The sequence below is a fragment of the Letharia lupina genome (assembly GCF_014066315.1).
Source record: "Letharia lupina isolate WasteWater1 chromosome Unknown contig_19, whole genome shotgun sequence".
NCBI classification, from domain to species: Eukaryota; Fungi; Ascomycota; class Lecanoromycetes; order Lecanorales; family Parmeliaceae; genus Letharia; species Letharia lupina.
This window is the reverse complement of record NW_023502988.1, coordinates 1,246,930-1,260,057: the sequence shown is the minus strand read 5'-3', so window position 1 is coordinate 1,260,057 and position 13,128 is coordinate 1,246,930. Positions and strand designations below refer to the sequence as shown.

Here is a 13,128-nt window from a genome sequence, read left to right as displayed (position 1 = left end):
CTAGAAGTATATTATAATTTCTTTAATAAGATAAACGATTTAGAGAAGGATCTAATAGAGCGAGATTTTTCTAATATTATATATTAAGGATTATTAGATATTAAGTTAAAGATCTCTAAGACTAGTAATAAGAAGATAGATAAGACTACTTAGTTAATTTAAAGGAGAAAATAATTATATTCAAGCGACGTTCTCTATATAAAGCGATTTGTTCTTCGAGAGATTTAATTAACTATTATATAGATCTATTTAAAGACTACTATATAGATAAATATATTATTATTTTACTATATTATATATAATTTATAAATTAAAATAGCGGAGAAAGATAATTAGTAGTAGTTTTATTATGGAGAATACTAGTAATAACCCTATCAAATTTAACTAATTATCTCTATGCGCTAATGTTAATATATTAAGATTCTCGAAGTCTAGTTATTCTCGTTATCCGATTATAGACGTTAACTTTTTTATTTTCTATTAAAATTTTAGATTTTTCTTTTAAATTATAGAACGTAATGTGGGCTTTCAGATAAAAAAACAATTATTAAATTTAGTCTTATAGATATTTAAAGGCAAGAAATTCAAATATCGCTCACCAAAGATCGCTTATCAAATTTACTCGATAGCCCTGATCAAAAAAAACGATTATGAATTTAATTCATAGGCCTTTACTCGTATAATCTACTATGAATGGCTTATATCTAGTCTAGAGACTACATAGCAACTACCCTATCATGAAATCGCTTTACATAGTGCCCTTTGCGACATAAGAAGACTTTATATACACTGCACCCCCCTTAGTCCTTGGGGAAATACCACTATTACCACTAATCTCTCTACCAAAACCTCTCCCCTTAATGTCTATGCGATATTAAACACACGTATGACTATCCTTCAAGTTTTGTTAATTATGATTACCTCGTAAATGCCCTAATAGTATGATAATAGGGGGTGGAGGTAGATTTGTTACATTAGATCCGGGAGGTTATCGTATACTTGTTGCCTTACGCATTTGCCAAGGCACCAATCTGTTACTGGCCCGATGGAAGCATCGCCTCGACAGTCTATCAAACTTGCTATTCAGATACAGGCGGCGAAAGCAGCGCCTACTAGACAGCGCAAAATTTTCATTGAGACCTCTAGCACAATCGTAACCTGCGGAGAGCCGGGGTTGCTGAACGACGCATTCTGCTGTGCATCTCAGAATCTGTATTGTCCGCAGAAGAGCTGCAGCGCCAATAACTTCTCAAGTGTCTTTGGGAAGACGTTTATTCCGGCTGTGGCAGCACCGACTTCGCTGAACGTTTCAACTACTACAATAGAGCCCCCAGCCAGTGCGGCTTGTCCAAGTACACATCCTACAAGCTCTTCACATGTTTCTCGTTCGACCATAGTAACTGGTGTTAAGGTAGGCACGCCTCATAGCGTGATACTCCTCTCGACTCTTTGCGTACTTCTATATCGAGAACCCAAGCACAGGTCAGAGCTTCAGAGATTCTCGAGCGAAGCATCTTGGGGAAGACGTCAAGCTGGCGAGGAGGGAGAACGCATAATGCGGCTAGGCTTCGTGAACAGCGTACCCTAAGAGCTAGAGCCAACCCACCGGTCGCCGAGAGGGTTGCAATCCAAGGAGAAATACGAGGTCAACGGGAGGTTTTGATCCACGTCTCCGAAACCATAGATTTGTACTTGATGGGCGTCAGGAGTTCAAGGTGGAGGATTGCGCCGTGTAGCTCCGTAGGCTTTTGAAGTTTTGACGCGTATGTCTTCTTCCTGTCCTTCACAACGGGATTGATAGCTCTTTGTCTGCATATTATCCTCTTTTTCGTTGGCCCCACGGATCACTAGATACCCTCTTCGCCCTCTTCAACAACCCTAGCTCTTATAATCTTGACCTGATCCACCGGCCTATCCTCCGGCCCCGTCTTCACAAGCCCCATCCTCTGCACAACCCTCAACCCACTCTTTACCCTCCCAAAAATCGTATGCTTCCCATCCAGCCACGGTGTCGGCGCCAAAGTAATGAAGAATTGACTCCCATTCGTATTCTTCCCACTGTTCGCCATGCTCAAAATCCCGGCCCCTGTATGCTTCAATCCCGGATCTATCTCATCTTCGAACTTTTCGCCATAGATTGAAGCACCACCACGCCCGGTACCGGTGGGATCGCCGGTCTGCAGCATGAAGTTTGGGATTATGCGGTGGAAGATGACGTTGTTGTAGTAGCCGCGTTGGGCGAGGGTGGAGAAGTTGTTGCAGGTCTGAAGGACAGGCTGTTAGTATGACGTGGCAGAAGGGAAAGAGATGGGGGCTTCGAGTCAGCCACAAGGAGCTTGCGCACCTTGGGGGCATGGTTGTTGTAGAGTTCGAGGGTTATGGAGCCCTTAGGGAAGTGAGTGAGGTCTGTATTACGATAGTAGGAGGAAATTGGCGCACCATGGTGGTGTCTAGGACGACGTTCGTAGCCATTGCGCCGCGGATGGCTCCCTCCTAGATTCGATTGCTTTCTCTGTTCGTCTACTGACTTGAAGGGATGTCAACTGGAAGACTTGTCCTCCGTACTCTAGATATTGGTTGTGAATTCGGAAAAATACTTCAGCCCTATCAGCGCGCTTATACTTGCCACGCCAAGATAACAGAAATTTAGACCAGGTTTGAATTTAAGCTGGAGTGAGATACAGGACATTGAGGTATTGGAGCTACATGCCTCCTGAAGTCTCGTGTGCCTGCGATCCATCTAGTCATGTAGGTCACTCCCTAACCTGTCGCCTTAGAGATCGGAGGCCCCAGAACATCCTGATCTTTGAGTTTTGCCTCGCTCAAGTGATCGTCCCCCAAGAGGACGTTGATGTCTTCGTATGGCAATGAATAGATGACAAGAAATCTCATATCCTCATACGCGGGCTTCAAATGTTCCGATTGGCTTCTTTCCTAGCAGAAGCGCATATACTCACACACTTCGATAATATTAGCAGTTGGATAAATGGAATACTGGGTCTTCAGCCCATGCTCGCGCAAAGAGTCTGTTTCGCGATTATAAGGTATGACAAAATCCCGGATTACAGAAAGACTTGGGTTTTTGGAGACTAGACGCGCCTTCATCTGAAGCTATCGAGGTGGTTCAGGGCTACCAGGCGAGGACCCTGATAGATCACGATGGTGAACGGGTTGGCAGCATCGCGGTACCGTGGCCAACGGTCTTCGCCATTGCGTTTTCGAAAGATCCGTCGGATCAGATATCTCATGTGATGGCGGTAGGCTTTCGACACTTTGATCTCTCCATCAAAGTTGAAAAAACTATTCAGGGCACAAGAGCGTTCGGTCGCTTTCTCCTTGCCCTCCTCATCAAACAACAACATCGATCCCCCCAACGCTCTCCGCAGCCGAGCCCAGATATCCTACCGGGGGAAAACCCTTCTCAATCTTCTGATCGACTAAAGACCCCGTTGCGAAGATAAAGACACCTAGCGAACTAGCCTCACCTATGCGCCTCGTTAGACTCCCGATCTGCCTACCAAGCATAGCTTCCCAGCACGCAGCGAAAGAGGATCACCTGGCTCTACTCACCTACAGCCGCCCACCCGAGGCTATGCGGCAGGCAGGACGTGTACATCTCCGTCACGGCCATACCAAGGCCTTCATACGAGTCCACGTCCGTCTTGCGGAAAGGCCCCGATCTCTGCGTCGGCAAGTACTCGGCGGGGAAATCAACGAGGTTCACAATCGCTACGGTGCAGCGACCGATCCCTACCCTCTTTCAGTCAGATGAGAAACGCAAGGACGTGAGATGGCGAGGCTGTCATGACCCACGAGAAACATATCTCCGCGGCGTCTCCATCTTTGGCAAGCGTTGCATCGGCTGCGTGCGAGGATCTAGAAATTCATATCGAGTGTTCGGGTTCGAGCAAGAAGCCACGAAGTTTTCGAACTTGTCAGTTGCGGCGCGACAGTCTCGCTGGAAGTGGGAGTCGAGGGTGTTGAAGCCGGTCCAGATTATTGAGGCGCTGCAGTAGGGGTTGGTCCCGGTGTAGGGTAATTGATTAGGAATTTTTGAAGTCTCGTTGCTTGATTCTGGTGATGAAAGGGCGGAGACGCCGGGTTGGGAGGGGAAGCTGATAGCTGCGGCTTTGAGGAGGGAATAGCTGCTATGGATTAGGAGAGCCGGGAAGAGAAACGGTTTCGGTAGCATGATGAAAGATATAAGAAGAGTCTAGCTTGGAAGCATTGAGAGAAGAAAGATTGTGCAATTTGAGCATGGGGAATGGAGAGTTTATGGACATTGGATATCCAATGGGCGGGAAAAGAGCCGGGAGCGGTGCTTGCGCCTTCTAGCCGACAGAGGCCCAAGCCAACTATTCGATTTGTTGATGCCTCAGGAAACAACGTCAGATTGCGGCCTCCAACGTCAAACTCAGGGTTCTGTCATGACTTCTGTTCTGAAAGTTCGTCGAACGTGAATGTCTACTATCGGAAATGCAAAGTTGTAAAGGTCTCATCTGTATATTGACCTTGACTTTAACGACCGATCTAAGGAACCGCTTATCATATAAAAAAGAATTGCCGGCCTAGTTTTCAACTTTACACCAGTATGGAGATTCGAGGGCGTGGGAGCTGCGGTTCATGAGGTACTTGAAACCGTAGCAGATGCCCACGTTGGATGATAGCGCTTTCATTCGCTTTTCCCCTTGGTGCCATCATCAACAAAGTGGAGACAATCTCACCCAGGAATCCTCCATCTGGGATAGCGTTGACGGTCAAATATGACTCATGGCAGTGTTCTCCGTGAGAATAAACGAGTAGGCAACAGCGATTTATTTTCTTCGCATTGCAGTATTGAGGGTGCTTGCCTGTTTCCCCAACTGAACCAAAAAGTCCCCGCGGTCTTCTGCCGAACATGCAGCCACAGTCGTAAACGTTCGTAGCATGTGCAGAAGGGTCAGGGGCAACAAGACGACGTGAGCCTTGGCCGCAATAGAAGACAGCCCGGGTCAGTTGGGTGCTCACTCGAGGCTGCCACTGTTGTGAACAAAAATAGAATACTCGTTCTAATCCAGACTAAAAAACCAGAGGAAGGTATTCCCACTGTTGATTCCCGTTATATTCTCAATCCCAATGGCTTGTAGACCTTTGATAAAGCCAGGAGACAGAGGCTGGTAACGATTGCTGTACGAGACATGGAGAGGGTCACCCGATGGGCTGAATGCGGAGGGATCGACAACATCGGCGCCTGGGCCAAGCGGTTCGTGTTCGGTGGTGTGAAGTTGACACTCTGCTGGAAGTAAGCGATCGAGCCTTTAGACAAGATCAAGGCGACAAGGACCAATTCGAATCAGCTCATATGCTGTGCTCCTGCGCTAGTCTCACCACACCTCTTGCTAATGCGCTCACCCATTATCATCTTCTAATCCAATTGACTTCTGATAGACGTGTGGCACTCTTAGCACATCTCATCTCGTACACGTGTTGCACGATGATCCTTCACTTCAACAACTTCGAAAACATCGGCGCACGGTTCCCACCCCCAAAGCCGCTACCTCAACCGTCAAAGGCACCCGAGCTGTAGCGGCCTTGCTTCGGCAGAAGACCCCGTACAACTTCTAAGCTCGGTCAGTACTGGAGATGCTTCAGCCGGCAGAGATGTCTCTTCAAAGATCTAGTCTTTGCTGAATTGAGGATGCAAGAGCATGTTGGGATGCTTGCCAGCGCTGGGGGCAGCAAGCGTTGGTTCCTCCAGGCTCAAAGGCTAGATGCTGAACGGCAGACTCAACTCGGCAAGTGCAACTTCCTTCCACCGGAAGTACGAATCCAGAACTGGAGATATGTAACCAATGCCAAACGCGACTGTTGCTTCTGGAACCCAGCATCACCTAGTACAATCATGGACTTCCATGATCAAGGCTCCTACATATATTGTAGCATCATACAGAGTATCCTACCGGATATCCATGGCAACGATATCCATCACCGTCAGAGCTTTGGGCCGCCATGCTCGCGGAATTGACCACGTTTGCGTGCCCTTGGTGACTCTTGCTTTCGACGGCGCTGGGTATTTCCTTTTTTTTTGTTTTCGGAATGTGGTCTCAAGCGATTCAACCACGCGCTTTCGCTCCAACATCTACCTGCTAGCTTTGAATGGGTACCGCAGATGGCTAAGCTTCGGAGACATGGTCAAATCGGATAGATTTTGGGGCAGAGGCCTTCAATAGACTACCCAAACATACAAATTCGGTCATTTTGAACCTAGGTGACTACATCAGGAAATCCAAAACACAATTGAAGTTCATGCATATCTCGTACGACGAGGTCGCAAAGAGAGCGCCGGGGGCCGTCGGAGGTAATATCGATCTCTTGTTGTCAGTGGTTGGTGGGCATGGAGTAGAATGTAGTCGAAGGAGTTACGAACAGGAATTGGGAGATAGATATAGCGTGGTCTGATACGCAAAGACTGGAGTGGCATGGGGCACGGCTTCAAGATTATATCTTCAATGGACAGCGGCATCGTCCGTCAAGGACATGGAAATTGTCTTATGCCAGTAATCGCAGATGCTAGACCTCCCAAGGGATGTAGACTTACCTAGATAACTGCCGACGCATTAGATGCCACTGCTTATTGGCGACGCCTAGGTGACCTCCACATTTCGAACTCGGCTGTAAGCTACACGTGAACCCCACCCACTAACAAAACGAAGAAATATACTTCCGCCCAGATCCGCTCAGCCCTGTGCGACTTTCGGGTACCCTGGTGTCACTTTGAACAACTTTTTTTCCGGAGCATCTCCCGGACCAATGTAGTAGTCCCACTTTGGTTCCGAAGAATGACTCACGGAGTTGAGAACACCGTCGACTTTCGGGGAGCAATTCTAACGAAAAGAAAACGCGCTGGAAGAATGTGGGAGCGAATATTTACAGGAACACCTTCCTGGAGAAAGAATGCATGCAGCAAAAGAAAACACAAGGTGCGGTTGTACTTCCTGAGGATATATTTATCTTCAGACAATCGAAAAGGGTGAGAGATCTGCACGCAAATGATTGCGAAACATCAAGTCTGACATGCATAAAATACCACCCACACTTCTAATTATTCCAGCAGTCGGATCCGATCTCTGCATGAATCCTTCGCCTTCTGCCGAGTTGCCTCCACTCACGGAGAATTTCTCATGCATCGAAGATACTACGTTGCGTCTTCAATTTCATTTCAGGAAAAGAAACAGTATCTGTATAGTTGTCTCCGAAGAAGGCAAATCTGAGGCAAATTCGATATGCATTGAAACAATTGCCTAACGCCTTGATTTTTGTACACAAATATTTCCGTCCCGCAAAGAACCGCAATGCGTCTTTACCCTTTCCAGATTTGGATAAAGAAGCCCAAGTCCAGAAAAGAATCGTCCGATATCTCCATAAGGCGCTAAAGGCTGCTTCCTTAGACGCCGGGGCCAAGGGGCAAGCTTCATGAGTCGCAGTGGTGTTACCTTATCCGAGTTCCGGAATCGAAATCCAGCGATGAACCATGAACGACTTCCACCTAGGAGGCAGGCATCATGTCCCAACTCTCAGCTATTCGCATGCTAGTACTCGTTCCCACCCACGGAACCCTAGGGAGCTGTGAGCTGTGAGCTGTGAGCTGCCGCCGGTTATCCAGTGCGCTGCAGCTTTCCGGGTTCGAACAGCATGGTTGCTGTGGCGGATGGCGACAGGACGACTCATAAATTCATGGTCATCGCATCACTTTTTGGTCGCTTTCGCTGCTTCGTGCTTGCCAGCGATGAAGATTGAAATTGTTTGGAAGGTGGATGATGACCTTCCTGATTGATGCTAGCTCAGCTGTAACCGCCGGAGCTAAATGAAGCCAGCGCATAGAAGTACATCTCTCAACTGTGATTCGTCCTGGAACCACTTTCCAATTCGCTCGCTTTTCCCCGCCATCATGCAAGCTTCATCACCGTTGATAGAGACAGCGAATCAGCCATCGCTTGCTGCAAAGCTATCGAAGAAAGCCACGGAAAGTACCGGTTCCGCCCTGCTGTCCGCTTCCCTGATTCGACATCACCTTCCGCCTCCAGTCGAGTATCGAGCATTCACAACCGAGTTCGCCCAATGATACCCTTGCAAGTGTCCCTTTCAGCTGCACCCCCAAATTCCGGTGGTCAAAGGAAACGTGTTGGCGTTAGGACCGTTGAACGTGCGCTGGTTGCGTATGGCAAAAAAAGGCTTTCTAAAGTGGCATGGAGTAGCGCATTTTCCCATCCCACCGCTAAAATGCACATCACATCTTTTCCAAGCGCCAATCGAAATCAATGGGCTACCTATGCACAGAGGCACATCCGGCGCTTGCTCTCTGCGATCCCTCTTGGACTCGGACCCCTCTCCATCTTTTCACCCACCATGCAAGGCACATATACCCACGTCTATCCCAAAGATAGATTCCTCATTCCTGCCCTGAAGGTCCGATAATCTACAGCCTTCTTTCGCATCACTATCGTTATAACAACAATTGCGTCGAGGAGCTGGTATCCTTCCCCGCTTAGATCTCGTTGACTTTCTTTGGCCAATCAGCATAGCGTGGTGTTACACAGCGGTTCAGCACTTTGATCAAGAAGATACCCCATCATAGAAGGACGTTGAGCCAGGAGGCAAGCGACGCAGAGATATATACCCCGACACAGACCAAACGAGCATTCTCCCACCCGTGAAACACCCATCTATCCACCAGTACCACTTGCGCATCCAGCCTTCCTCGAAACCCCCGGTCCACACTCGAATGATAGCACTCCCAAGACTGCGGACAGACCGCCCAAGTCTCATCCTTCTCTGAAGCCGGAACACCTTAACAACAGCTACCATGCCTTCCCTGCGAACCTTCATCCCGCAGGGCACACCCACAATGCCTCTCCAAGACTTGGCGAAACGAATCAATATCAAGATAACGAGCAGCAGCCCACCGGGGTTGGTCGCAGCGAGTACAGAAGATCCATGGTCGAAGTCGGGGAAGTATGCACTCGGCTGGGTATACTTCTCGATCATACTCCTCGTCCTCACATGTGCGATACACTGGTACCATTACTGGACGGACAAGATCAGAAGGGCAACACATAAAGAGGAGGTCATGAAAAAGTCGTCGAAAACATCGTCGCCGGATACAGACTACGAGATGGCCAATTTGCCAACCAATTGCTCGTCACGGAAATTCTTTCCCAGGGACGGTGAGCTGCCGCAGCAGGAACCCGAAGAAGAGCTGCCGGACTACTCGTTTGGACCCTTCAACAACGCGCTTGCGCTTGTTCGATTCGTTTTCTACCGACCCATCCCAGTCCTACGGTACAGGAAACGGGAGTTCCAGTTCCCTGGTCCTGGCGCAGCGTTCATCGTACTCGCAGCTTTGGTCTTTGTGACACTCTACTGCTTTGTACCGCAACCGCTGTACTACGCCAGTATTGGCTTTGGATCTCCACCGTTGGCTATCCGTGCTGGAATGCTCGCAGTCGCGATGATGCCATGGATAATTGCGCTTAGTACGAAAGCTAACTTCATAACTTTGATCACCGGAATTGGTCATGAGCGGCTCAATGTCCTGCACAGATGGGCAGCATACATCTGCCTTTTCTTGAGCTTGATACACACCATCCCTTTCTACGTAACACCAATTTGGGACGAGGGAGGCTTGAACACGTTCAAAAGCTATTTCAACGGAACTCTCTATCCATATAGCACCGGAATTGCGGCTCTAGTTCCTTTGATCGTGCTTTGCCTACATTCGCTACCGATACTGCGGCACAAGATGTACGAGCTCTTTGTGGCTCTGCATGTTCCGATCTCCATTGTCTACCTTGGAATGCTCTTCTGGCATTGCCACAACTACCTAACGTCGTGGAACTACCTATGGGCAACTACCGCTATCTGGCTGGCATCATACTGTGTTCGGCTTTTCTACCTCAACTGGACGAAACCTTGGCGACAGTCATCATTGTTCATTGGCGATTCCGCGGCAGTGACAATACTTCCGGAAAATGCTGTCAAAGTGACGATCCCGACACAGGTCAAGTGGACTCCCGGCCAGTACGTCTATCTGAGGATGCCTGGCATCTCGATCTTCGAGAACCACCCTTTCACCATTGCCTCGCTGTGTAGCAACGACTTCAGGTCAGATTTCGGCGAGGGGCAATACCGAGACATGACCCTAGTATTCCGTCCCTTCGGTGGCTTCACCCGGAAGGTGCTTCAGTCAGCTGTCGACAAAGGGCCTGAACATGTCTATCAAGCTTTTATCGACGGACCTTACGGTGGCATGCGGAGAGACTTGGCGTCCTTCGACACTGTGATCCTATTCGCGGGTGGCAGTGGCATTACAGCAATCGTCTCCCAACTTCTCGACCTCATCAAGAAGATGCGCGACGGCAAAGCCGTGACCAAACGAGTCCATCTGGTCTGGGCACTCAAGCGTCCCGAAACAATGGAATGGTTCAAAGAGGAAATCCGCATCTGCCGGGAGTTTGCCCCACCAGAGACTGTCCACTGCCAGTTCTTCATCACAGCCGCCAAGCGTATGCTGCCCGGCCAGCAGCAGATCCCACCTTCGCCTTCACGACCCTTGCATGACCTTCTCCACAAACAAATCGACAGCACCTTTCAAGGCATCGCCTCGAAACGCAACAGTGCGCTAATTCAAGATGCCGCAGCGGGCGATCCTGAGAAGATGAGGGAACTCCGGGATGAGAATGAAGATGCCATCTCCGCCCTCCCGCACCCAACTTTCCTCCCTCCGCCCAAAAAGGCGTACACTCGCAACAAGCCCTCCCTCACTATACCGACTCAAAACCTGGCACCCGCGCAAGACAAGAAAACATTCGACTTCGGCTTCCCATCCACACCTACCATGCTGCAAAAGAACCTCATGCGCTTCGCCTTCATGCCGGCTTTCAACCCCAAGAAGTCATCTTGGAGCACCGAGTACGGACGTCCGGATATCCCTTATATGCTCAAAGGATTCGAGAGGGAATTCGGTAAGAGGACATGTGTGTTTGTATGTGGGCCACCGAGCATGAGAGTGGATGTACAGAGGATAGTGGCTGGTATGCAGAGGGGTGTCTGGAGTAGTGATAGGGAAGAGGTATTCTTGCATACGGAGAATTATGCTATCTAATGCGAGGCTTAATTGAACCTAACGCTTTGGCTTATGAGTTTAGCGTGGAGTGCTTGGTCGGGGCATATATCGGAGGTGTTCTGAAACCTGACGGCTCATACCCCAGGTTGGTTCATAGACCACCTGCTTGCTGTGTCGAGCTGCATTCTTTCCCTCTCATCTACTTCTGAGCATGATCATTTCAGCATATAGCTCCATTAATCACTACTCTCGTTGATACCTCAAGGCTCCTTACCGCCATGCTGTGCTAATATGCTCCTTTGAAAATCATTCCGCTCTATTGAGCACGTGGTAGCTTGAGCACGTGGAAGTTGGACTGGGGTGCTTCTTGGCAATACAAATCCAACCGACCAGTCATTCCTTCCTCCCAATTCCATCTAGCTCAGCGCAAGAATTCTATCGGGAGGCTATCATACTCTCTTCCACCTGGGCTTTCGCAGACATTGTTATTCCTCAATCAGGATCTGCACATTCTCTTTCCGCTCGCTCATGGTCTCATCCTCACGTCTACTCACTCACTGACTGAACCCTTTCCGGCTTTCCCAAATCAACCCCGTCAGCGCGATTCCCTTGCTGAGGGTTCAGTCTCGGAAACATGGACAATGTTGTAGGTATAGACTTCATCCGTCCTCTGTTCTTGATAGATAGTTTGATTTCTTCTTCAAAATCGCCATTTCGATTGCATAGAGGGTAGCAGGAAGAGTTTCGTCGGCGAGCTAGCTGGGAGGTGAAGTGAAGTGAATAGATGCTTTATTCATATTCGTTCTCAGACACCAAAATGCCAACGTGCGAATCCTCCACAATCTAAGCTCAGAAGGAAAAAGTCACCAAAATAGTCATCTCACCCACTCACCAACGCCCTACTCACCCGAGCCCCACCACACCACCAACGCAATTCGAACCAAACCAATTTACCTGCTATCTCCTTCCCCGTCGCAGCATTTCCGAATCTCGAGGCGGGCTTTTGCTTTGGCCGCGATCATCCTTACTTACTTACGGTGAGTGAGTCCGTCTTTTGCTCGGATGCTCACTCACACACAAAAGAAAGAAGTAGGTAGAGGGGGGAGGGCGCCTCGTGGCGAATCTATAGCTAAGATCCGAAGGACCGAGCGGAGTTGCGGAGTGCTTCAACCAATGACAGACCACGTCACCTAAAAGTGCTCAAACGTCCCGACCGACATCCTCCCGTCCTATCCTATCAATCTTCTCCAAACCTACCTTCTCAAGTACCTAAACAGAGAAGGACCGAGATGCAACGCACCGCACCGCGACGATCTCAACAACAAGCACCAGAGTACGCGACGCTACCGCCCGGGCGCATGATGAATGGCCGGCTGGCAAGGGTATCGAGAGCGCAGGTCCTGCCTGCCGTTGTTGGTCATTCGTTCTTGCATAGGTCCCTAGGAGTTCGTGTCCAGTCCTCCGCGTGGTTGTGAGTGTGGAATCGGCACTTGCGGATTGGAAGGAAGGACGTGGTGGTATTGAATTTGTCGTGGTGAGATCTTGCTTGGATGCGAGCTGGACGTGGCGGGGAGATGGGGGGTGGGGGGTTTGGAGTGTGGGTGGAAGGAAGGGCTGGGGTTGTGATTTCCTGTTTTTTTGTGAGGGGAGGGAGTGGGAGTGTTGGAAGGTCGGGTGGTGTAGGTAGGGATGGAGCGTGGGGTATATGGGTGAGCACGGAGGGCGTAGACGCGAAAACTGCTCAATTACGAGCCACGAGAGTGAGGGTCACGCATTCACCTTTCGGGGTTGATATCAGGATAGGTAAGGTAGGAATCAAAGAAAATATCAAACTCCGTAGATTCCCATCACAAGAAAAGAAGTCTTATCAAGCGGTGCTCGCTCATTCACATATCACCAAACCACTCGCTAACATCAAAAAGATAACCTGGGGTTGACAACGTTCTTCCGAACGTTGTCCCTAAAATCCTCAGACACTGCCGCAGAATACTCGGCTGGGGGAAAAAAAACCTTCGTCACAGCTTTGA

The 13,128-nt window shown here is 49.1% G+C and overlaps 2 protein-coding genes across 2 annotated transcripts; one reads left to right on the top strand and one right to left on the bottom strand.

Moving 5' to 3' along the window:
- Window positions 1-1,847: 1,847 nt before the first annotated feature.
- Window positions 1,848-4,192, bottom strand: HO133_004105 (uncharacterized protein; the record flags this gene model as incomplete). The annotated part of the gene is made up of 6 exons (XM_037295024.1): window positions 1,848-2,264; window positions 2,345-2,386; window positions 2,440-2,493; window positions 3,406-3,485; window positions 3,571-3,750; window positions 3,814-4,192. 6 exons carry the CDS (start codon window positions 4,190-4,192, stop codon window positions 1,848-1,850), a joined length of 1,152 nt encoding a protein of 383 aa, XP_037149071.1.
- Window positions 4,193-8,842: 4,650 nt separating this feature from the next.
- Window positions 8,843-11,140, top strand: HO133_004104 (uncharacterized protein; the record flags this gene model as incomplete). Its single annotated transcript, XM_037295023.1, has 1 exon — window positions 8,843-11,140. The coding sequence occupies one exon, from the start codon at window positions 8,843-8,845 to the stop codon at window positions 11,138-11,140; it is 2,298 nt and encodes a 765-aa protein (XP_037149070.1).
- Between the last annotated feature and the right edge of the window lie 1,988 nt (window positions 11,141-13,128).